Consider the following 25695-nt stretch of genomic DNA (forward strand, 5'->3'; position numbering starts at 1 on the left):
CTCACTGTTATATCAGTGCCTACCTCTCTGTATAAGGGAACCGTCACTTTAGGGAACATACACATGGGGGAACCTCCACATACTGGAACCTCCACATACAGGAACCTCCACATAGAGAAACCTCCACATAGGGGAACCACCACAGAGGGGAACAACCCCATAGGGGAACCCCCACATAGTGGAACCTCCACAGAGCGGAATCCCCACATAGGGGAACCTCCACATAGGGAAACGTCAACAGCAGGGAACCTCCACATAGGGTAACCTACCCATAGGGGAACCACATTGGGGAACCTCTACAAAGGGTAACCTCCACATAGGGGAACACCCACAGAGGGGAACCTACACAGAGGTGAACCCCCACATAGGGGAACCTACCCATAGGGAAACCTTCACAAAGGGTAACCTCCACATAGGGGAACCCCCACATAGTGGAACCTCCACAGAGCTGAACCCCCACATAGGGGAACCTCCACATAGGGAAACTTCAACAGCAGGGAACCTCCACATAGGGTAACCTACCCATAGGGGAACCACATTGGGGAACCTCTACAAAGGGTAACCTCCACATAGGGGAACACCCACAGAGGGGAACCTACACAGAGGTGAACCCCCGCATAGGGGAACCCACCAATAGGGAAACCTTCACAAAGGGTAACCTCCACATAGGGGAACCTCCACAAAGGGTAACCTACACATAGGGGAACCTCCACAAAGGGTAACCTACACATAAGGCAACCTATGAAACAAAACGACACGATTAAGGGCAGAAAGTGACGTGGACCTGGCCAGTCTGAACCTTAGGTTGTATTTCTTAACAGAATAGAAATGTCAATTAAATCATGCCTGCTGCAATTGATTTACTTTCAATAATTCTAACAGCCATACTATTGCATCCCATGACATTCACAGTGAACATTATTCAGACAGAGAGATGAAAGAACATTGTGTGGCTACTGTTATGTCAGAGTGCTGCTGCCTTTAGGCAGAAAGATGCTCTGGACATTGACAGTTATTTATTGATATCATAATGATCTCCTTCTGTGTCTGCCAGCAGTGCAGATGACCATTATCGTCATTATCATTTATAAAAGAAAGGAAAATATTTTTTTCTTTCTTTTAGCTTTGTAGGTGTTATGATCGTTTATTGTTCTAATTCATAAGCAGTTTAGGATAAATATGACAAATGTAGAAATGATTTCATGACGCACAGTGTATGAATGAGAGCTTTATCATGTTAATGCTCAAGCCAGTCCCAAGCAATTAAGGAAGTATTCATCTCTCCTACCCAAATCCATACCATTACTGGAAGAGGGCTAATTGCGTATAATAGCATTGCCTGGTGAGAACTACTGGCTGTCACTTGTGAAATGAAATATAAGTGTACCAGTAATCTGTCCACAGAGTTTCAGGGAGAGGCTCTTATCATGATTATGAGACTGAATGAGTTTACGTATAGCACTGTGCTACACAGAAAAATATGGCTTTGAAGTTGTAGTTTAAAAAAGGGATTGATTAATGAGCAATCATTAATCAGAATCTGAAAGATTATACATTGAAAATATTCTCTCTCTGTATCTTTCCATAGGAAAGTTCTTGGTCAGCCTTGTTGTTCACTGATAGTTAATCCTGGTTATTGGAGCAAATACAATTTTTAGATAGCTGGTCTTTGTCTTTTACTTCAATGTTCTGTATCCACATTTGTTTGAATGGTGTGCACATAACATTTCAAGGACTTAGAAATTCATTTACCGTATTCGACGTAATAAGCGCCCCGCTCTTTTGCTATTATATTGGCTAGTGAACAATCCCAATCAGCACCCCTTCCGATTGATCAATGTACACAAGAATTATTTATTCGTGTTTAATACGCACTCATGTGTTATACCACCCTTAATTATGGGCAATTTAATACTTGAAAAATATATCTGTCGTATGTAAACATTTCAGGCTGTTAGAATGAACCACGAAATTTACAATCTTTCAAATCAAAATAATATTCCAATAAGCGCCCCCTATTTCTATTTTTGAGAGCGCCCTGGGCGCTTATTACGTTGAATACGGTATGAGACCAGCCGAGAAGAGTGGTGGGGTAGCGTTTCGGTCGTCACGCTGAAGGACCGGGTTTGATTCCTTACATAGATACAATGTGTGAAGCCCATTTCCAGTATTCCCCGTTGTGATAGTGCTGGAATAGTGCTTAAAGTGTTGTAGTGAATGAGTGAGTATGGTTTTATGCCGCTTTTAGCAATAATCCAGCAATATCACGGCTGGGGACACCAGAAATGGGCTTCACACATTGTACCCATGTCGGGAATCGAACCCGGGCCTTCGGCGTGACGAGCGAACGCTTTAACCACTAGGCTACCCAACCGCCCCAAAAGTGTTGTAAAACTACATTCACTCACTGTTGGCTGAATGCTTGAAGCGATGTTCAATATGGGTCTTTTGATGCTTCATGAAGTCTATCTTGAACTTGTTCATACTGGAGCAACGTATGACATGGAACAAATTTAGATTGATTAACAAATCAATTGCCATTACTGGTAAATCAAGACAATAAATCTCGATGACCGTTTATACAGGTCTATGTTTTCATTGATCATGAGACATATTGTGATGTTGTTCTTTTTTGTTTTCAGACAGGAGGTGAACAACTCTCACAGACCTGATATAGATCTGTAAACATGAAGAGGCGGAAACAGTCCATCCAGTAATCTGCACCACTGCCTTGCATAATGCTCCCCACAAACAAGAGGATGAGAATCTCACCAATGGCAGTAATTAGAGCTACACTGCCCTACATACGCTCCTTCTTCGTCAGTAGATTCATGATCGTGGCATCAGTCCTGGCATGTCTTTTGGTGTTTGAGTTTGCCTTCAATTTCATGATCCACTTCAATTCTACATCAGGGATGTCAATGTATTTGAGAGGCTTCCTGATGAAACAGAAGACTAATATTTCTGGAAACAGTCTTCGGCATTTGTTGACAGGAAGACCTAACAGAGATTCTTCAGATGATAAGCCCAGGCTGCCTCTGTGTCCCCTCATCCCCTCTAACCTAGGTAAGTCCTTACATTCTTGTGCCCCATAGTAAGTGCAGTTCAAAATTCCTGTATCTTAGTGCTGACTTTCTTGCCCTCTAGGCGGCGGTCGGGTAGCCTAGTGGTTAAAACTTCGCTCGTCACGTCGAAGACCCAGGTTCGATTCCGGACATGGGTACAATGTGTGAAGCCCATTTCTGGTGTCCCCCGCCACTCACTCACTCACTCACTCACTTCTCACTCACTCACTCACTCACTCACTCACTCACTCACTCACTCACTCACCCACTCACTCATCCCACCCACTCAATCACTCTTGCTCTCTAGTCTGATGTAGGGCCTTACTTTGTCCTGCCCCATAGTGTGCGCAGGGTTCGAAATGCCATATTTTAGGGCCAACTTTGTGCACTCCTAACCTGGTCAGGCTTGATAATGAGTGCAGGGTTCAAAAGTCCTGTACTTGAGTGTCATTAGTGTATTTTGTGTGTATAATACACATGGCTGAATTAATCTTTTGAAAGTTTACATTATATATCATGTATATCTATCACAGTAATGGAGGCAATAATTATTCGTTTCAACCTTGATTATTGTCTGTGTCAGAATTACTTTTTTGGACAAACATAATGTCAAATTCACATTTCATAATTTATGAAATATGAAAAGTAAAAAGAGTGAAGGGAACACAAAGTTAAATTCTTGGCACAATAAATATGTAGTATATCACAAAAAGAATGTTTTGTTAATGGTGGGCAGATACAAATCCCGAGATCATATTGTAGAAGTTCTGTATTTCCATACAGAAAGGAAATACTGGGCGTTCCCACATTTGGTCAGTATTATGACCCATAAAAGCCCCAAGTAAGACTGGCCACAACTCTATTAGAGCAATTGATTTAACCTTTGATATAGTGGCAGCATGTGACAGACATTGTAGGAATGGTAGGGTACAGGAAGACATGTGCACATCATGTGTTAGCTGAAACATTTTTCCTTGAATCACACTGTGGTGCAGTCTGTTGAACGTTCCTCCAGGAATCACCAACTGTATTGCTGTCTAAGATCCCACAATGCCGTTTAGAAAGTGGTCAAATGTAACAAATGCTATGTTTAGGATAACACTTTCTTATTAAGTACAGATTCTAGTACTTATTGTGGTTGAATCACACCTGGGAATTCAAACCCACATTCTTAGAGTGAGGCACCTAATTGCCAGCACACAAAGTCAGCGATCTAACCCAATCAGCCACTGAGGCTTCAACTGGTAGTCTAGATCACGTACTTTGTGTACCCCTCTGACAAATATAACATTTGTTACTTTTGACCACTTTCTAAATGGCAGTGTGGGTTCAAATCCCGGATGTGACTCAACCCAAATAAGTACAACAATCTGAAAGTGTAATCCCAAACATAACATTTCTTACATTTTGTATTGCAGGCACACACACAAACGTTAAACCCCATTTCACCTCACCTCACCTAATTGGCCAAGTAAAAAACATGTTGTAGGTGATGATATGCCATATGAAGAGATGTTATAGTACTTTAGCTTTGAGGACCATTGTAGAAAAGTGACAAAACCCTTTACATATTCCTAAGAAATCTCTGCTAAAAACAATGTTCAGTTCAATGCGATGTGTATTCATTGATTATATATCATGTATATGCTTAGGCATGAATTTTCCATCATCATACATTGACATTTGTTCAATTTGAAATAGCAACAATTATTTATACAAAGTCGACTATGGGATTATGTTTAGGTTCAAATAAGAGTCTATGCATCTATGTTTATGAATACGCCAGTAATTTCTTTTATGTGAGGAATTTTACTGTTTATCTTCTTCTTCAGAGGGTCCAGTGAAAGTTGACAAGAATGTGTACAGCAATAGAAATATTGAGGCCATGAATTCTGCTGTGAAGGCTGGAGGTCGGTGGTGGCCTGACACTTGCACGTCTCGGCACCATGTCGCCATCATCATCCCATTCCGGGACAGGCCGTCCCACCTCAAGATCTTCATGACCAACATCCATCACTTCCTGCAGAGACAGGAACTCGACTATGGCATCTTTGTCGTGGAACCAGTAAGTATAAATTCTAAGTATAACACACTGTACATTCTGTAATTTGAAGTTGACCAAGGTCATCCATCGCTTCCTGCTGAGGCAGTCTCTTGACTCTAGCGTCTTTGAATTGTATGATAGGCATCACTAAGAAGTTGTCGGATGATAATGTAGACACAATTTATTGATAACAACTTCTTTTTTTACTGAAAAGGCAAGGTTTCGGTATAGATTGACAATGGTATAAGGATCTATAAGAAAATGTTGCCTTTACAGTAAATAAAGAGTAGTTATCCATAAATTGTGTCTACTTTGTATAGCGTCTTTGTCATGAAGCTAAGTTTGTCAATACATGTATAACCCACCTAGAGTCTATGGTTGTTTGTACTAATGAACATTATTCCAGTATATGGTACAGGTTGCCTCACCTATCTCTCAAAGTGAAAATATCTCACCATATTACCCAAAAGGGTCTACGGGTTAAGGGAAATGACCTTTGATGAATGCTCATGTAGTGATCAGATAAAGTATTATGATGTGACAGCCGTGGAACCAGTGTATGTTGACTCCTGGGTTAAAAATTCCTTGTATTTTAATGCAAAAATTGTCATGGCGTGGTGAATGGAACACATAAAAAGAATATCTTCCAACAACAAGTATATAATCTTCTGGCAATAGTTATTATATGAAGCCTGTGACAGATGCACTTTCACCCTAATACAAAATGTTGAATATTTGTACGAACTTAATGCACAAAAGGATTCACAAAATAAACATGGGCATTCAGAAATTAAAAAGGTATTATTCTGTTTACGGAAAATGCAGCTGTGTTGAAGGGGTATTTAATAGGCAAGTAACTATAAAATAAAACTTAAGTTTTGTCAATGTTTAATCAAAGTCTGCTGAGATCTCTGCCGCTTGATCTTTGACAACAAATTTGTCTCCTTGTGTATAAGTTGAGGATTATGTGGTAGGGCTGAAACAATATTCCGGGACACCGATGCATCGCAATTCACTCCGTACTATACAGCGCGCGATTTGTGAGGTGCTGTATCTTGATTTTTCACGATACCATTTTAATAAACTTTTATCATGTGTTTAATGTGTTTTAAATGAATTTCAAATTAGGACCAAGTCATAAAAACCTAGGGACAATATAATTTTCACTACACAACACGTACGTCTTCAAAAATACAGCGGCTATGCTAGCTTTGTATATCAGTAGCAGTTCAAGCTTTCTGATTGGCTGAGCAGTCTCTAACTCAAACATGTCGGAAAAAGCAGCTGCTCGTCCTTTGCTAGAGAAACCACCGGGGTCTTACTGTGAAAATGGCAAGTTACTGGTGCTTATCTAGTCCATGTAGGACTGTTACTTTTGTGTTTGCTAGCCATTACATGGAAAGGGCAGATGATTCATTAAGTTAAAATACTCATTACAGTATATATTTTATGACTCAAGAACAGTCATTCACTTTCATTTAATTTTTCATTCTAATAAATTAAGTTTAATTCATTTATCTCTTGTCTTCTCTTGTCACTATGAGTATCGTAGCGTATCGAGATACGTATGAAATCGTGATGTAAGTATCAAGATATGTATCGTATCGTGACCTAGGTGTATCGTTGCATCCCTATTATCTGTGGGACTTTATTTATTGGGGCAGTTCCTTGGTGAAGGACAGGTAGTTGTGACATGTGCTTGTGTTAATTTTTGTGTTAACACTAGTCTGCGTTCATGAGAACAATTAGTACAAAATGGGTAACATACATGAACTAAGGCAAGCCATTGTTCTTATGACATTCAGTCAAAATGTCTGTGACTTCATCTACAATGGACAGTCATCTTCTACAATCAGAATCCCGTCATGCCATCAAGCCACTTAGGCAGTTTTGCAAGCAATCATATCAGTGGATCAATAGGCATACATTAGCCAGGCAATGATACTTCTCAGTGGGACTTACTGAAATATAGCATCCGATATCTGGGCCCCTGTGGGCAATATACCACGACACAGATACCGTATTCGACGTAATAAGCGCCCAGGGTGCTCTCAAAATTAGAAATAGGGGGCTCTTATTAGAATATTACTTTGGTTGAAAGATAAATTTTGGTTTATGCTGACAGCCTGGAATGTTTATATATACGACCCATGTACTTTTCCAGAATTTAATTGCCCATAATTAAGGGTGCATAAATAAGTCTTGTGTACATTGATCAATCGGAAGGGGTGCTAATTGGGATTGTTCACTAGCCAATATATTAGCCAATATCGCTTTGGGTGCTTATTAGAGCGGGGCATGGTAGCTGGAAAGGACTGTACTCCTGCCCAGCAGTTGGTATGTTATTAGAATAATCAATATAATAACCATATCCTGTTAACTGAATAAGTCTTGTTATTCCAGGGGGTTTGAAGATAGTTTGTTAATGGGATGAGGTTGTTTTATAACCAACTCTCAGAGAAGATGGTTCTTTGTATGATAGAATGTTATTTCAGTTACGGGTACTGGAGGACTAAATCTAGTGCACTTACCACTAGGGCTGGGACGAGTCCAAATTTACTACCTTGGTACCCGACATCCTATTACCCGGCCCTACCCAGATACCCGCTATAGGTCTCAAGAGTTGGGTACAAAATGTCCGAATGGGAATTGTTTTACCGCAGCCCTTGCAAAAACTATTTAGATACATGTATAAAACAATCTGGTCATGTATACTTTGCAGTTGATAGACGCTTTGTCCTTACTCAAACATATAAAAGTCAGAACGAATGCCTGTCTAGCGGCCATAAAATTTCTGAGTCCCGTGACATTCTGATCCGAGGTCGGACGCCGAGGTCTTGTCCACAAGACCAAAGAGGTTAACCCCGTCAGCAAGCTGATAAGGTAAGGATGTCATCTGTGGGATGACTCCATGCCCTGCTACATACTCCCCCATCAACAGAAGGCACGTTTATTTTGCTCAAATTCAATATGAACGTGCTCAGCCCCACATTGGGGGCCATAAAATTTCCGAGTCCCGTGATGGGATTCGAACCACGGACCTTCTGATCCGAGGTCGGACGCCTTGTCCACATGACCAAAGAGGTTAACCCCGTCAGCAAGCTGACAAGGTGGGGATGTCACCTGTGGGATGACTCCACGCCCTGCTACACTTGCATAGTGAGAAAGAAATGTGAACATTAGCTATACTTGTAGTGTAACCATTGAGTTTTATTGTTAATGTCATTAAACAGTATGTCACGTGACTGACCACGGGTCCGGGGAGTCATGTGGGTACCAAGGTCCTACTCAGGACCCACCCGACCCAAGTACCCGAGTGACCCGTCCCAGCCCTACCTAACCCTCAGAGAGAACTCATCATGCTGTGTTACCAGTATTTAGAGGTCAAGTGTACATCTCTGCAAAGTGTGGGCATGTGCATTTCGATGAATCCCAAAGCTGAGTGTCCTATTAAGTATTATAATGGGACTGACTTTTTAAACAATAGTATGCCAGTTAATAGAACAGTGTGCATTCTCAGCTCCCTGGGGAGTATACAAATGATACTAGTTATAGTGTCACATGACTCATTCAATTGTTCAAATATGACACTAGAAACTTATTATGAAAAAAACCTGAAATTTTTCTGTGCAGGTATCGGATGTGAAGTTCAACAGAGCCATGCTGTTCAACATCGGGTACGCTGAGGCCATTAAGCAGCACAACTACACCTGCTTCATCTTCCACGACGTGGATCTGATCCCGGAGGATGACCGGAACCTCTACACCTGCCCGGAGATGCCCAGACACATGTCCGTTGCCATCGACAAGCTCAAGTACAAGTAAGATCTTCAGTGGAATCTGTCAAATCTTGGACTCAGACTAATCTGGAAACAAAATCTGTACACCTAAACAACTTAAATGCATGGCCCAAGAATCTTTTAGTGGTGATGGACATCTTCCTGAGGCAAGGGTGTTAACTGACTGCAAAAGTCCAGTTGCCACCCTTGCCGAACAAGGCTTTAATTCCCGAGTTACATTTTGGCTGGACTACCGAGTCTATGAATAGTCCAATCAAATTCTTGTTCCAAACTAGACATCCGGTTTGTAAACAACATGGACTTCAACATGCAGATTTCGGTTGACTGCAGGATTTGCAATGCATGTGTTAGCCAACTAGGCGTCAACAGATGTTTTGCAAATTTTTTCATGTTTCTGTTTAATTACAAAATAGATCTTGATTATCGATCAGATTGTCTTGACTGGGCACCACCATTTTGTTTGAAGCAAATGCAAGTGATATGAGAGATATAATCTGATTGGTCAGTTGGAGGGACATTACTCATTATAGCCACTGGTAGCGCTACGATCGAGCCTGGAAATTCTAGCATAGTTCGGCAAGGGTGGAAACTGGACATTTACAGTCAGTTAACACCCTTGCCTCTGGAAGATGGGAGATGTATGGCTGTCATGGTTATACCAGTGTGTGACAACCCTTCAACAGGACCACCATGGTCTGATCTTCGTCCACCAGCAGTATGTTGTGGTACACTTTGTTATGACCATCTTAAATCAAAGTCTAAATGGATGTGTCTGCAACAGTTAAGAAAATTATATTATAAGTTTTTGCATAATTAAAAATATGTGAACAAACTATGGAATGGGAAGGCAGTCTGCATTGAATCAATGCATTTTTGTGGTTCAATAAGGTTGTTTTTTTTACAAACTTGTAATTGTGTGACAAGGAGTATTATTATGGATACAGTAGCTGACTCTAAGATGTATGCATTGCCTGATCAGGAGATGGGAGATATGTTCATGTGTATTCATGAAGATTATTGGATGACCTGCTTTGTGGTGTGATCACAGGGCCAACAAAACCATTACAGTAATGAATTATTCACCATTTTACTTCCAGATACCATTCAAACTGCATAAAGCATGTCAGTAAAATACTTGATATTGAATTTGTCCCAGAACACCCTCCCACTTTCAGAAAATTTGGGATTGATTTAAATAAGATTGTGTCCTGGTAGTGCATGCTTATCTAATTAGTGCAAAACGGATGACTTTCAAAGTAGTATTGATTCCATGGGACCAATGTTTGTTGCACAAGGGGATTAAGATTGGGAGGATAATATGATCAGTTACCTTGGTTCTATATTCATGATGTTGTTGTGGCAAACCTCTGGTCAGCTGGAATAGCGTGTCAGTTGGTATATGAGTGGTATGTGAGATTATGGTTGTCATCACTTGACCACCGCAGATGACATCACTGTTTACTGCGAGGATCGCTATGGTAACCTACCTTTAAAATAATGGACACCAACATCCATTTCACGTTTACCACTTGAAAAGTCATATGAAATGGAAATCTTAAATGGAAAGTTTTTGATGCACTATGCAAATAACCAACGTTTAAAATAATGGACCCTGACATCCATTCCATGCTTGAGAAAGTTTACCGAATAGAAGTTCATATGGAAAAGGAATTCTTAAATGGAAAGTTTTTTTATGATCTTTGTAACTGAGAATAGTCACCATGACCAATTCCTTTATGTCTGGGGGATGACGTATAAGTACCAAAAGTGTAGGGCACACCAACAGACAGGCAGGCGGCTTGTGTAATGGTGGACGGGACTCCTTGATCCTGTCTGGTCTGTGGGGATCAGGAGGTAGAATAAGTGCCCACCAATTCCTGGGTGCATTGACAAAGAACTTGGTCATGTTTATTGCAACAATTCATGGAAATAGTGGGATACATTGTGATATATTGTCCCAAATGTCTCTAAAAAGATATCAAAATATGGATATGATATATAAAATGTTGCACCCAGGAGGTATTCTACACCAAGAGCTCTAGATTACCTCATACTGTCATGAATATTGTAATAGTAGGTAGCATGTTGAATAGCTCTATGGTCTGACTTTAGAAAGTTAACCACTGTAATTACTTTAATAACACATAAGACATATGAGTAGTTGTGTAAGTATTATAATAGGAGTACTTGGTAAATGTATTCCAACACATATTGTTACGAGTTTATTCCCTAGTTGTTAATGCAGAAATCAGTATGTACAGAACTAATTTGTGAAATCAGTAGATATCCACACAATAAATAAATAACAAAATATATTGAAATACAGAAGATGAGGTTTACAATCATAAAAGCAATACAATGGGTCAAATGTGTGACAGCAATATTTAACAGGACCTATTACATAAGTCTCTGCACTGACAAATTTTCAGAATTTGTTACATGAGAATGTCTTGAATGAGGGGGGCACAGATGGCCCAGTCGTCTAAGGCGCCGCGATTCGTTGTGTCCCTTTGGCCAGCCAGAAATCTATGATTGTGGGTTCGAATCCAAGTTGACCCCGATTATGTTTCTAGGTTTGTCAGCACCATACACGTGCTCATGGGTTTCAACGAAATGGTAAACGTCTGAGACCTGCATCACTTTGGGCTTTCCTCCCACATTACGCTGACACACCGTGATATAACTGGAAACCCAACTCACTCACTCTTGAATGAGGCACATGCTCTGTTCTTGAATCTAGATAACAGTGCTGGAAACAGGCCGAAAAATCTGTTTTCCAAAAGGTATCCTGTCCACACTGGACTAGTAGATAAGTCATGAGTCACATCATAGAAGATGTTGATTTGCCTTCGTCGATAAGTCATGAGTCACATCATAGAAGATGTTGATTTGCCTTCGTCGATAAGTCATGAGTCACATCATAGAAGATGTTGATTTGCCTTTGTCTCACTCCTATACAGGCACAAGCAGCCATTTGGAAACTGTTTCCATTTGAAATATAGAAAAACATGTCACTTGACATTTTATGTACACTTCAATTAGCTGCCACTCACAATCATCAGTAATAAGCTTGCAATGTATGTAACCCATCAGGAGAAAAGGGGCCTTATGAGTGCTAGGAAACAATTGTGCTGTGACGTCTGAAAGAAAGACGTTCGACGTCAACTTACTTCCATAATAGTTGCCATGTGTGCGGACTGTAAGAAAATATTGTATTTTTCACCTGTTAGTTCATAATGTAGTAAAAACATTATTTCAAAGTATTTCAGAACACATGTCTACTTTCAACTAATCATACATTATATCTAAAGCCTGCAATTATTACATAAACTGTTATAAGTCTGAAAATGGGACTTTTCAGAAAGTGAGTCATCAAATGTCTCTGTGAGAAATATACTCTTCAAAAAAAGAAACATAAAGCCAGATTTGTGTGAGGTAGGATAATGCATATTTACGTACAACGTACAAGGTATTGAGCCAAAATGTTGTGGAGAGAACACTTGGTGATTGTAGTCATCTCAGTTATCGGTACAGAGGAAAAGTCCAAGGTGAAGATCAGCTACAATAAATATGTCCCTTGTTGGAATCGATAGTGGCCTGACATCTCCTGCCCATGGAAGAGATGAGTATGCAAATCACATCCTGGGGAAGGATAGCCCACTCGGCCCATTTACTGTTTACCCTACCTAGTGCTCCGCGTTGAGATGATAAAGAAGGACTGAGAGTCAGTATCATAGGTCTTGGGTTCAGTATCCATGTTAAACTGTGGCTTGGTAACTCAGTTTGCTAGCACTAAAACCGGCATAAATCCAGACTAGTACAAGCAGCCACACGTTTCTTATATTTAAGTATTAACCTTCAACCCCATTTCACGTAGGTCATATTGGTCAAGTGAGAAACATTTCAATGTTTTTTGTTGAAGGTTGGTTGTTTACTCTTCCAGGCTGCCCTACACACAGATATTTGGGGGCGTCAGTGCCTTGACACAAGAACAGTTTATACAGGTGAACGGCTTCTCCAACAAGTATTTTGGATGGGGCGGTGAAGATGATGACATGTTCAACAGGTAATACTCACACAGCACACATGGTACAATGAAGGATTTCTGGTGTGATTTTCAGTTTCCTATCATTTTCTTTGGTTAATCTGGAACTTGGTGTGCATGTCAGGGCAACTCATTAATAATGTATAAACCTGTGAAGGTCTGGGTTAGAGTGAGTGAGTGAGTGAGTATGGTTTTACGCCACTTTTAGCAATATTCCAGCAATATCACGGCGGGGGACACCAGAAATCGGCTTCACACATTGTACCCATGTCGGGAATCGAACCCGGGTCTTCGGCGTGACGAGCGAACGCTTTAACCACTAGGCTTCCCGACCGCCCCTCTGGGTTAGAATAGGTCTTCAGCAACCGATGCTTGTTGTAAAAGCAATGACGCTTGTTGTAAGAGGCGACTAACAGGAACGGGTCCTCAGGCTCGCTGACTTGGTTGATGCATGTCATGATATCCCAATTGTGTGGAATGATGCTCATGATGTCAATCACTGGATTGTCTGGTCCAGACCAGATTATTTACAGACCACCATCATGTAACTGGAATATGGTTGAGTGTGGTGTTAAAGAGCAAACAAACAAACATTAATATGATTTACATGAGTATGCTTTTTTATGGATTAGAGCTAAAATATGTTCTAAAACTAATAATTTTTTGTTCTCATATTAACATTATATTTATCAACAGCTCAATATGTTCCATGGCCCAAGTCCTCTAAACTCTTATTTGCTGTTTACAAATTCCTTTAAAATTGTTAGGTTGAATTGTGCTGATGAGCCTTCATAGATGGAAACAGATTCTGCATCTTTTTATGTCACTGTTATTTATACAGAAACTAATGTGATTTATTAGTTGCAAAAATGCAAACAATTAATTTGGCAAATACAGATTTTCTTTATTTGACGAAGAAAATGTTTGCTGAAATTTCCTAAATACACAAAATTCTCTTAGCCCAGCAGACAGCACTTGAGAAGTCACAATACTTATTTTTGTGTTCACTTCCGTTTCAAGAAAGTCTCTGAAACACGATACTTTTCGGTTATTTATCAAAATAAAACAATGCTTTAACTTTTAACATTACTTTGTCAAAACGAATCTTTTCAACTTTAGAAATAATAACAATCAACCAACATTCCAATTTATACAGAAAGAACTCACTGAATTTTATTAATTAACAAAGTATACTTCAGTCATTAATTGTAATAGAGATTACTTAATAAGCTTTGGTCAAGTTGTCATGCTTTATTTCTTTGGATATATTGTCATGCAAAATCGTGTAAGTGCTCTAGAAAAATACACAAATTAAAAAAAAAGAAAAAAGTCTAAAACGTTGAGTGTGGCCAAATGTCTATATTGTACGTTCCAGTATGGGACATTGTCAATATTATTCAGTACTCAAGGCTGCAACTTCTGGATCCATGCAAGTCAATTAGTATCCAGTCTCAAGACATTTATCTCCATTACTGTATATACGGAGTCACTTTGTGATATATGGATGGTACTAGGAGTATAGTTTTACAGTCTACGACACGCCAGGGATCCCTTGTCTGTGGGCGCAATCAATAAGCAGAACACTAAACCTACAGGCACGGGCTTGTCGGATGAGGAGGCCCATCAGTTGATGTTGGTTCTCCTCCAATGGTGGAAGAAGACCGCTGTAGGCACTCTTAATTAGGTTGAATCATATTTTATTGAGACAGATGTAAAGATTTGACTACAGTGAACCACTTGCTAGGTGATCTCCTGACAATTATACAGTATATGGTTACACTGTAATACACATAGTAATGACGTATGTTTAGCAGGGTGTATATGTACAAGACATTTGAACTGTGCATTGCCTTTCTACTTGATATAAATTATTTTTTATTTCTTTGTGATTGTACATGATAAAAACTACCTAAATTACATTTTCCAAAATAATTTTGTCTCCAGCCAGGAGTTTCTGGTGAGGCTTTGCCAAAGTTGTGATGGTATTTGTAACTGAATCAGCTTGAACTTGTCTGTATGTTGGACGTTCAAGACTGTCACAGACATACTGTATTTGAGGTGGAGTAGAATTGACCTTAGAGCAATAGCTATGAAATACATGCTTGTCCATATAACAGTGATCCCATCATATACTGGCTCTACGCTTGTTGGGGGGCGGTGGTGTAGCCTACTGGTTAAAGCGTTTGCTAGTAATGCCGAAGACCCGGGTTTGATTCTCCACATGGGTACAATGTGTTAAGCCCATTTCTGGTGTCCCCAATATGTACCTTTTCACTACTCATTTTCACTTGTAATTAGTGTTTGGTGTTACATTTATTACATAAAACATTTAAGGTTAAAAATGAAACTTTTTACTTTAGTGTGCGTATGTGATTGATACTTGTATAAGGATGGATAATATTGCAATTGCATCGGTGTATCGTCCCTCTACTACACAATATCAATATGTATGCATAATTATTGATCATAAACATTTTCTATGAAAGCAAGTTTTGTCATGTAGTTAAGTGTACATAGGAAGTGCAGCTGTGTGTAACGACTTTAAGGTTGGTAGGGTGTCATAGGAACAGCATGTGTTGAATGTTCAGTCAGCTGCAACTCTACTGATCATAATAATAATAATAATACTTACCCCTGACAAACGTAATTGCTGATTTTACATATGTCATGTATGTCATGCGTCTAAAAATATACTAAAGATAAGGTTATATATGTAATCATACTGTATAATACTGCATGTCCCGATGTGCTTTAAATTGCATCTGAAATACATATAATATATGGGGAAATATACGTGAATCATTATGTAACGAGTTGGCAATTCTTTTAGCTATGCCCGTTTGTGCTTAGACGGAGCCGGTTGTAAAAATTGCCATGAGAAGGGCACTAGTCGCTATTCGCTATTACACGAGTTGGTCACGAATGAACTGAAGTTGTCAGAGCCAGGGCCTCTTTAAGATGGCTTTCATGACTTGTTAAATCAATGTTGTTGTTTTTTGTATGTTTCAGGATACACAGTGAAAACTTTAATATCATGAGATATTCCTCAGAGGTAGCTAGATACAAGATGTTATCACATGCTAAAGATGAGCCCAACCCACAACGGTATGTGTATATCAGAATAACATATTATCCATTGTAATGTCTCATAGAACTGGACATTGTCAATTGAGGTGTCTCATAGAATCAGATGGCATCATTTTGTCTCACAGCCATTATAATCTTAAACAAACCCTATGCCCTGGTTCGAGTCTGTGGGGAGAGTTACCATATATCGCTGTGTATAAGGCGACCCCACGTATAAGACGACCCTCTGTCAACGCCCTCGAAATCAACCCCAAATCCTATACTCTGTGTATAAAGTGACATGGTATAAAGCACATCAAAAGTGCGTGCACAAACCTTATATACCGTATATATACATAATAAGCGCCCAGGGCGCTCTCAAAATTAGAATTTCTCTTATTAGAATGTTATTTTAGTGAAAGTTGAAAGATAAATTTCGTGGTTTATGCTGACAGCCTGAAAGGTTTATGTACGACAGATATATTTTTCCAGAATTAAATGCCCATAATTAAGGGTGCATATAACACACCAGTGCGTATTATACGCAAATAAATAAGTCTTGTGTACTTTGATCAATCTGAAGGGGTGCTAATTGGAATTGTTCACTAGCCAATATCTTAGCAAATGTCGCCGTGGGTGCTTATTAGAGCGGGGCGCTTATCACGTTGAATACGGTATGCAATAAAAATATGTTTATCTTGCGTTGTTTTTTTCTCGGTGATTGGTATGTTCAACATTACATGGGGATCAGGTTATCATACCTTGGTGTGGGATATCACACATGTTGTCACTGGTTTGTCTGCCCCTGGCTTCACTATTTACAGGGTGTCATGATATAGCTGGAATATTGCTGACCAGGGACTGTTCAACATAGCGATTGTAGCGCTACGACTGCCATAAGCCTATGTTAAAGTATGGGAGTTAACGATCATCTTAACACTACGAATGCTTTGTGGAACAGGGTGCTGGATAGGAGGAATCCACATTCTTTCACTATCTCAGTGGCAACAGGTTTTTGTTACCAAAACTATACAAGGAAAAATATCTAAAAATGTTGCAAAATCTCTCTGTATTTAGTCCTTAAACATTACTGTGTTGATTCCAGTAGTAGATTCAAGATTGTTAACTGTGGTTTTATTGTACGATGAAAATTAGTTGAAGAAAATCAAAGACATTTGGAGAAATATCATCAGTGCATATTCTGCTGTATTGTTCCGAGATATGTTTGCAACATTTTATGGGTACACATTCACAGGTTAAACATCTGTAGTGCATTTCCGTGAGAATCAATACACTTGTAGTAGGGTGTGAAGAGTTGTCTCCCTTACGCCTAGATTAGTTGAGGAAAACAGTGAGAAGATGTAGACTGATAATGGTAGAATTGAGATATTGCAGAAGATGGAATATTAGGGTTTTTTTAACATGAAATACCCTTAACATGTGCTCAAGTCAGGAGTGAGGTGAAATTGGGTTTTACGTCGCGTCCAAGATTATTGCACTTATATAGCGACGTGCATGTACGTGTGTGTGTTTGTGTGGCTGCTTGTACTAGTCCGGACTGATGCCGATTTATAGTGCTAGCTCACTGAGATACCATGCCGCAGTTTAACATGAATACCCCACTCAGACACAGTATACTGACTCCGAGCCGACCAGTCCTTGTTTTAGCCCCTTAATGTCGAGCGCCAGACAGGGTAACAACAAGTACCATCTTTTAACGTCTTTTGGTATGACGCGGCCGGGGATCGAACCCCGGACCTTCCGCTCTCCGGGCGGACGATCTACCACAAGACCACGGAGGCGGCCCTCAAGTCAGGAAAAGAACAGGAGAACAACTGGTCTGATATTATCAGCCCCTAGGCACTTCAGTCCACTGCAGCGTGACCATGCTTGCCGTAAGAGGCGACTAACGGGACCGGGTGGTCAGGCTCGCTGACTTGGTTGATGCATGTCATCGATCCCAATTGCGTAGATTGATGCTCATGATATTAATCACTGGATTGTCTGGTCAAGACCTGATTATTTACAGACCGCCGTCATATAGTTGGAATATTGCTGAGTGCGGCGTTAAACAACAAACAAACAGTCCACTGCAGCATATGTACCTTGTCCCCTGTCCTGAACTGTTGCACCCCCTTCATTCACCCAAGTAGAGATGTAACCATGATGGTATACTGCTTTGTCAGCCTGCAACTGTAGCCACAAGGCCGAAGCTTGAATCTGGTAAAATTCTGTTCGGTCTCATAAAATCAGCCAGTAAATGCCATATGATAACAGTAGAATCTATTGAAATTGATGCTAAGAGCCAAGTTCAGACCCATGGACGCCAAAGGTTTTGGCACGGACTGGTTAGTTGCAGTAGATTTTGTCTAATATGTTTAAGAGCACTATACAATATTCCTAAACCTGTCTCCTAAATCATAAAATATATGAAAAGGGAAATTAATTATACAGCGGTATTGCTGGCATTAAGGAAATTAAAGCATCAGAAAGAGAACTTTTTCGCAGTTTTTTTTTCATCATTTCACACAGTGGTTTTAGTTAAATTTGGTTGACTATAACAGGATATTAAGGACTTTGATAAGTGCATTTGATGCATATCTGTTATAATAATGATGGTTTGTAAAAATACTGTCACAATTAAAGCAGTGAAAAATACAATTACTGTATTCGAAGTAATAAGTGCCCGGCTCTAATAAGCGCCCACGGCGATATTTGCTAATATGTTGGCAAGTGAACAATCCCAATTAGCACCCCTCCCGATTGATCAATGTACACAAGACTTATTTATTTGTGTATAATACGCACACGTGTGTTATATACACCTTTAATTATGGGCAATTAAATTCAGGAAAAATATATCTGTCGTATATAAACAGTTATCTTTCAATTCTGTTTTTTCCTCCTAAATAATATTCTAATAAGAGCCCCCTATTTCTATTTTTGAGAGTGCCCTGGGCACTTATTAAGTCAAATACGGTATTTTAGTTTTATGACACCCTCATAGTAAAGCAATGAGTCAACGTGTTATGTCATCAAGACTACAGATGTACACATCACATTAAAGTCACATTTCTTCCTCCTATTCAATATCTCTCCCAATCAAGATCAGGCAAACGTTTAGTTCGGGGTCAGGTCACAGGAACTTTCTATTCAGCCAATCAGCATGGAGTTTCTAAGTGCCTGGCACGAGTAAGCAATGCTTTCAAAGCAGCAGATCTGATTCCTTTATCTTAATGGTGAGATATGTAAAATCAGATTAATATATAAGATTTTAGTGAGATAGAAGATATACCATGAGAGGGAGTGTTTATTCAGTATATGAGGTCTCGTAACCAAGGTTACAAATTCAATTACTTGCTATTACGCATTTGAATAATACCTCAAAGTGAAGTGTGTGGCATGGTTGACAATTCTAGACACAATGATTATTCTACCTACAAATTTCTCTCCAAATAAATGGCTAAACATCTGATCGTATTTACATTTAAGCTGGACATATGTTGAATATAGATGTACAGTACTTGTCTTGTAAATGTAATATTTTAAGGAATATTTGGTGTTAATTTTTATCTTAAACTGATATGGTTTCCACTCTGCTTCAGTCACAAGTTATTAAAAGGCAGTGAGAGTCGCTACAAGACTGACGGCCTCAACAGCCTGAAGTATGCCGTACTGAGGATTGAACTCCGGAAACTCTATACCTGGATACTTGTGGATATCAATGAGAAAGAAGTCATGCAGGTATGTCTCATTTCACAATATGTAAAATGTAAGTCATTCCACGGTATTTGATTGGCTATTCAAACAATATTTTGTGTTAAACTGGAAAAACATAAGGCTATGCCCACCAGCGGTCTGATGTTTCCTGATTGGTTGATAATAAGGTGGGCAGGCTTCAGTTGCTTATTGCACTGAACGATGTCACTGAATTGCATCGTTGTCTTTATTTTTTGTGTTAATGATTAAATAAGCTGTCTTTGAAGTTATGTTTGTTGACATATTTATTTATAAGAATGAACTTCAATATATTTTTAATTACCCATATTTACACAATGCCCACACCGGTACCTCTATAAATACAAGTTAATATAGAAGTCAATTTTTAAGTATTTAAGATGAGTTTGAATTAAGTGGTTGTTAGACTTGTAAATGGCTTGTCATCACTTTGTTTCGTCTAGGTGAGTGTATATAAAGTTGTATCTCTCTGGCATTCTGTATTCCATTGTTTTTCTCATCAAGGAATACATTTGTGTTGGAAGGCCCTTTCCCAGGTTGATTGTACTCAACTGTTTATTTGGTTACATACTACTTTGAACAACCAAAAAAAGGAAATCACTGCCCGCCTTCATATATTTTCAAAAGTCATTGCCTGAGAACGAATTCTTTTAATACCTTCTATTATGCCTAAGACAACAAATGTAACATAGCTTTGCACTGCATGCATTCCTTTTATTTGTATTTCTGTTGCATTTTAGGACACCGGCCCAGACAAGAAGAACATGAAGAGCTAGCACCTGCTGCTGCTGTTGCTGTTGCTGCTGCTGCTGCTGCTGCTGCCCTGCGTCTAGACTGTGATAATCTGTACAGACCTGTCCTGGGTGACCACATTGTGTTATTGCTGAAGTCATTGTGTTCATTATTTACTAGTCTGCCATCAGGAGTATGTGAGTGTATGTACGTGTTGTAGTTGATAGTCCTGGGTTGTACATGAAGCAGATTAGGGTTATAATACCAGGGATAACCTTGACCTACAAAATTGGGGGTCGTAGGGCACCACTAGTTAATTTCAAGGGTCTTACAAGAATATGAGGGTCCTGTAAAGAAAAGAAAAGGTAATGTGTACTGTACTGTAACATTTGATAATTCCTCTAATCACAGGACCTTTACAAGGGCAGATCAAGCATTTTTAAAAGGGAGGGATCCAAAATATCAACATCCTCTCTCTCGACACACTGTACTACTTTCCTAACTCAGTTCCTAGGTTCAAGTCCTAGATTTACTCTGATTGTGTTACTTGGTTTGTCAGCACCATTACCGTGCTTGTGGGGTTCCCTAAAGTGGTAAACAACTTCATCAATTTGGCCTTTCCTCTATCACAATCTTACATGCGTTGATATGACTTAACTACTGTTCTCAGCCAACTGCTTCAATTTATCTCTGTTCATTGAAAAATACTGAATTTTCCATTTCTCAAGAAAAGTGCTGGTATTGTATTAATAGTACAGTCAAACACTGTTGTGTCGAACTTTGTTGTGTCGAAGTAAAAGGGGCAGTCTGGTAGCCTAGTGGTTAAAGCATTCGCTCGTCATCCCGAAGACCCGGCTCGATTCCCGACATGGGTACAATGTGTGAAGCCCATTTCTGGGATATTGTTGGAATATTGCTAAAAGTAGCTTAAAACCATACTCACTCACTCCAAGTAAAAACTTCATCTCTGTTTATTCCCTCCTTATTAATAACTTTTGGTTGTGTTGAGACTCGGGGTAACTTGAAGTATTTACGTAGGTCCTTCAACTTCGACACAGCCGTGTTTGACAGTACTTCAAAAGTGCTGCAATTGTATTGAGAGTAGTTGAAAATCGTTTGAAAAATCGATGGGACAAACCTCCTCTTCAAAGATTTATAGAAATAATTATATTACTCTAATTTCAGTTTTAGGAAGCTTGACCAAAATAACATTACCAGCTTGGTGCAGGTGTGTCTCGGACTGTTTTCTTGATTACAATGTGTGTGGGTGAAACATCAAACATGTCAGTCACAGTATATACAGGGAGGGGGCTTACTGATGGAGTGTGACGTCAAACATGTCAGTCACAGTATATACAGGAAGGGGGTTTACTGATGGAGTGTGACGTCAAACAAGTCAGTCACAGTATATACCGAGAGGGGGTTTACTGATGGAGTGTAACGTCAAACAAGTCAGTCACAGTATATACTGGGAGGGGGTTTACTGATGGAGTGTAACGTCAAACAAGTCAGTCACAGAATATACAGGGAGGGGGTTTACTGATGGAGTGTAACATCAAACATGTCAGTCAGAGTATATACAGGGAGGGGGTTTACTGATGGAGTGTAACGTCAAACATGTCAGTCACAGTATATACAGGGAGGGGGTTTACTGATGGAGTGTAACGTCAAACATGTCAGTCACAGTATATACTGGGAGGGGGTTTACTGATGGAGTGTAACATCAAACATGTCAGTCAGAGTATATACAGGGAGGGGGTTTACTGATGGAGTGTAACGTCAAACATGTCAGTCACAGTATATACAGGGAGGGGGTTTACTGATGGAGTGTGACATCAAACATGTCAGTCACAGTATATACAGAGAGGGGGTTTACTGATGGAGTGTGACGTCAAACATGTCAGTCAGAGTATATACAGGGAGGGGGTTTACTGATGGAGTGTAACGTCAAACATGTCAGTCAGAGTATATACAGGGAGGGGGTTTACTGATGGAGTCTAACGTCAAACATGTCAGTCACAGTATATACAGGGAGGGGGTTTACTGATGGAGTGTGACGTCAAACATGTCAGTCAGAGTATATACAGGGAGGGGGTTTACTGATGGAGTGTAACATCAAACATGTCAGTCACAGTATATACAGGGAGGGGGTTTACTGGTGGAGTGAATGCTGAGTACATGGTACACTTGACCAGAAAACATTTACATGTATTTATAGTTTCATTGACATTTATATGCTTGTCCATCCGTAAAGGAAGGGTTGAGTTGATGTGCCAAAGTGTGTCGTACGTAAGGAGGTGGCATGTACGAGGGGGTATCAAACAGCTTTGAGCCTTGTAAATAGAACCGAAATATTATCTGAAGCTTTATTTATTTTTCAACATAGTCCCCTCGTAGTTCCACCACTTATCCAGGTCAGTTATCCCTGTTTTGTAGATGATCAAATCCTGATCTGTCAACCAGCCCTACAACAGCAACATATTCTTGTTTCTCATACCCTGCTTATGGGTTTTTCTTCAAATTTGAAAATAGGTGGCAGTCATTAGGAGTGACTAACTGGATACGGTAGAATCTTGTATCCACAGTCCCGTACTGCAGCCACTGCAACATGCTGATGTGAACTGGAGCATTGTCTGACAGAGGAAAAGACCAGATTGATGTATGCCACAAAAGTGTTCTTTGATGGATCTTTTAAATTAGGTGGCATAATATTCACCATGATTTTACCAATGATTCCATTTATGGAGCTGGTGGTGTGTTCATCTTCCAGAGCAGGATTCATCTTCCACACCCTCACCCATGCTTAAATTCCCTCGCCCCATAATAAGTGTGTCACATGGTGGGAGCCACCCACATCCAGCACACAGCCATTCAGCAAAAGTCTGTAGTGATTGACCTGGGGTAAGGATGACAACAACCTAGATATGCCAGGCTCAAAGTGTTCAGATATACCCTCATATCGTATATGTTCACATATACCCTCGTATCATGTCTGTCCAGGGATTTATCTAGATCTGCACATATCGGTGTGCAGCAAATGTCAGTAAAAATTAATAAGTTGGAATTTAAAAATTCTAAAACATGTTAATACATGTATATAACTATTGGGATGGCTTGGTCAATGTGACCTGTATTTCACTGATAACAGGATGAATAAAATGCAAGAGGCTTATTTGTGCATTATTGTAATGAATGTAATGTTAAAATACCTCTGCAATTAGGAAAATAAGAACTTTGATAAATGACAATTTTGAACAATGTAACATTATTGTTTCCCACTTTGCCTGACAAGGGCATTTAGCTTGTGATCCTAGACAAATCAGTGACATTGTATTCACTCAGTTTCATGTCATACCTCTAAGGTATTTAATTAAGAATCTCAAACCCAATGGGTACAGCCATGTCTGTGCTGAACCAGGCATGCTGTGAACCTTCACATTTCACACTTTCCGTTACTGACTTACCCTGTATCAAAATCAGTGGCACAAGTGTTTCACTGTGCAGAGTTGCATCCCTTAGCTGCACCAGGATGCACTGAGTGTCAGATATTTGCAAGATTACAACCCTTGGTTTGTCAGCACCATAGAGGTGCAAGTAGGTTCACCACAGTGGTAAAAATGTAGGATTAGCATCACTTGGGATTTTTTCCCCTATTAAGATAATTTAACAAGTTTTTTTTCTGTATGATATGTTCATTTCAGAGACTAGATTAGTCTAGGAATATACTATAGGGCCATTTTTGTCAAGCAGTCATTTAGGTACCGCCATTTTCAAGTTTCCTGTTCATGTTCATCAGAAGAGAAGTGAGGAATGGTAGTGATAGAAGGATAGTTGGATTCGATCCCACAAACAGGTGCAATGTGTGAAGTCGATTTGAAGTTTTCCCTGCTCTTGCTTTGTCAGGAATATGGTAATTTTGTTGTGATGTACAACCAATTGAAGCTTTCCTATAATCCCCAGTTTCCCCATGTAAGCCAAATGCATGAGATGTATGGACAGTTTAATCAATATGGTCTGTACTGGGACAGTGTGACATGCCGTTAATCACACTTTTTGGTATTTTGCTGAAAGTGTAATTAATATTAATTTTGTAAAAAAAAACTATATTTATGTTCGAAGTAGACACAATATATGGATAACAACTTCTTTAATGTAGTATTGTTGCCACGTTTTGGTATAGATCCTAATACTGTTACAGGATGTCCTGATACCCTTATTCATAAATTGTGTCTACTTTGTCATCTGCCAACCTGTAAGAAATGCCTATCAAACAATACATGTATATTATGTCATTTACATATCATTTATCAATAAACAACTTGTATGTATATCACGTTTCACGTTTCGTTTCTCACTCCTGGTGTCTAAGGTCAAGGTCGATAGGACATGCTATATTAGTGATGGTTTACAACACCGCCAGTGTCGGTGTTTCAATTGGTAGACGTATATATTTACAAGTAAACATGCCTTTTGAACCTTCTGCAATCAGAATATCCAATCACATGTCCTGGATCTTAGGGAATGGAGTAGGGTCTCCAGTCTTTCAAGGTGCAATTCGTCCAGCAGCGTTGCGTCCCCATAGTCGTACCAGAATCCGAATGTCCTGGGTCGAACCCCAGATTCGGCCTTATTCTGATTCTTAGTTTGTCAGCCACACACGTGCTTGTGGCTTTAAAAAAAGTGGTTAACCTCAACTCCTGCGTCACTGTATTTTTACTCTCACATTAAGAGAGACTGTGAAATATGTTGTGCAAGGCCGGATCAAACCACCCACGCCCACATTGCACATCAAAGAAGCAGGAACATAACATATAAACGTTTACGTTTTGTCGTCTCAGCCTGATGAACTATTCAAATTCTGGCAAATGTCCTATTAACGTGACCAGACTGGCACTCTTACATGACGGATGGTCAGTTTCGGTTGTAACATTTGAATCACTCATTCGCACCTGAAACCATAATGATTTATTTTCAAAATCGCATTCACTCTTCAGGAATGTTGTGTTAGTATGTCAACATGTTGTCTGTAAACAATCCTATCTGGTTCTGGCAAATCTGTTGTTTATAGCACAAAGCCAGACCAACCGATTCCAGTTTTCTTCGACTCTTAACGGATACAGACACCTAATTTGACCCTTGATCTCCAAAGGGGCGTAATCCGTTCAAGACTTGGTCTTCAGGAACCCATGCTTGTCATTAGAGATG

At 39.6% G+C, this 25695-nt stretch overlaps 1 protein-coding gene across 3 annotated transcripts in view; it reads left to right on the top strand.

The window, feature by feature from the left end:
- The window catches only part of LOC124133590 (beta-1,4-N-acetylgalactosaminyltransferase bre-4-like), a 35347-nt gene extending 10529 nt beyond the window's left edge, over nucleotides 1-24818 (top strand). For all 3 annotated transcript variants that reach the window (XM_048384071.1, XM_048384073.1, XM_048384072.1), the window contains exons 2-8: nucleotides 2643-3066; nucleotides 4898-5130; nucleotides 8743-8930; nucleotides 12853-12975; nucleotides 15964-16059; nucleotides 19626-19764; nucleotides 20499-24818. In XM_048384071.1, coding sequence (XP_048240028.1) covers nucleotides 2739-3066; nucleotides 4898-5130; nucleotides 8743-8930; nucleotides 12853-12975; nucleotides 15964-16059; nucleotides 19626-19764; nucleotides 20499-20534 — 1143 coding nt within the window. In that variant the 5' untranslated portion in view covers nucleotides 2643-2738 and the 3' untranslated portion in view covers nucleotides 20535-24818. The remainder of the gene's footprint in view (nucleotides 1-2642; nucleotides 3067-4897; nucleotides 5131-8742; nucleotides 8931-12852; nucleotides 12976-15963; nucleotides 16060-19625; nucleotides 19765-20498) is intronic.
- The last annotated feature ends 877 nt before the right edge of the window (nucleotides 24819-25695 follow it).

The sequence above is a fragment of the Haliotis rufescens genome, unplaced genomic scaffold (assembly GCF_023055435.1).
Source record: "Haliotis rufescens isolate VD_foot unplaced genomic scaffold, xgHalRufe1.0.p SCAF_5, whole genome shotgun sequence".
In the NCBI taxonomy this organism is placed as follows: domain Eukaryota; kingdom Metazoa; phylum Mollusca; class Gastropoda; order Lepetellida; family Haliotidae; genus Haliotis; species Haliotis rufescens.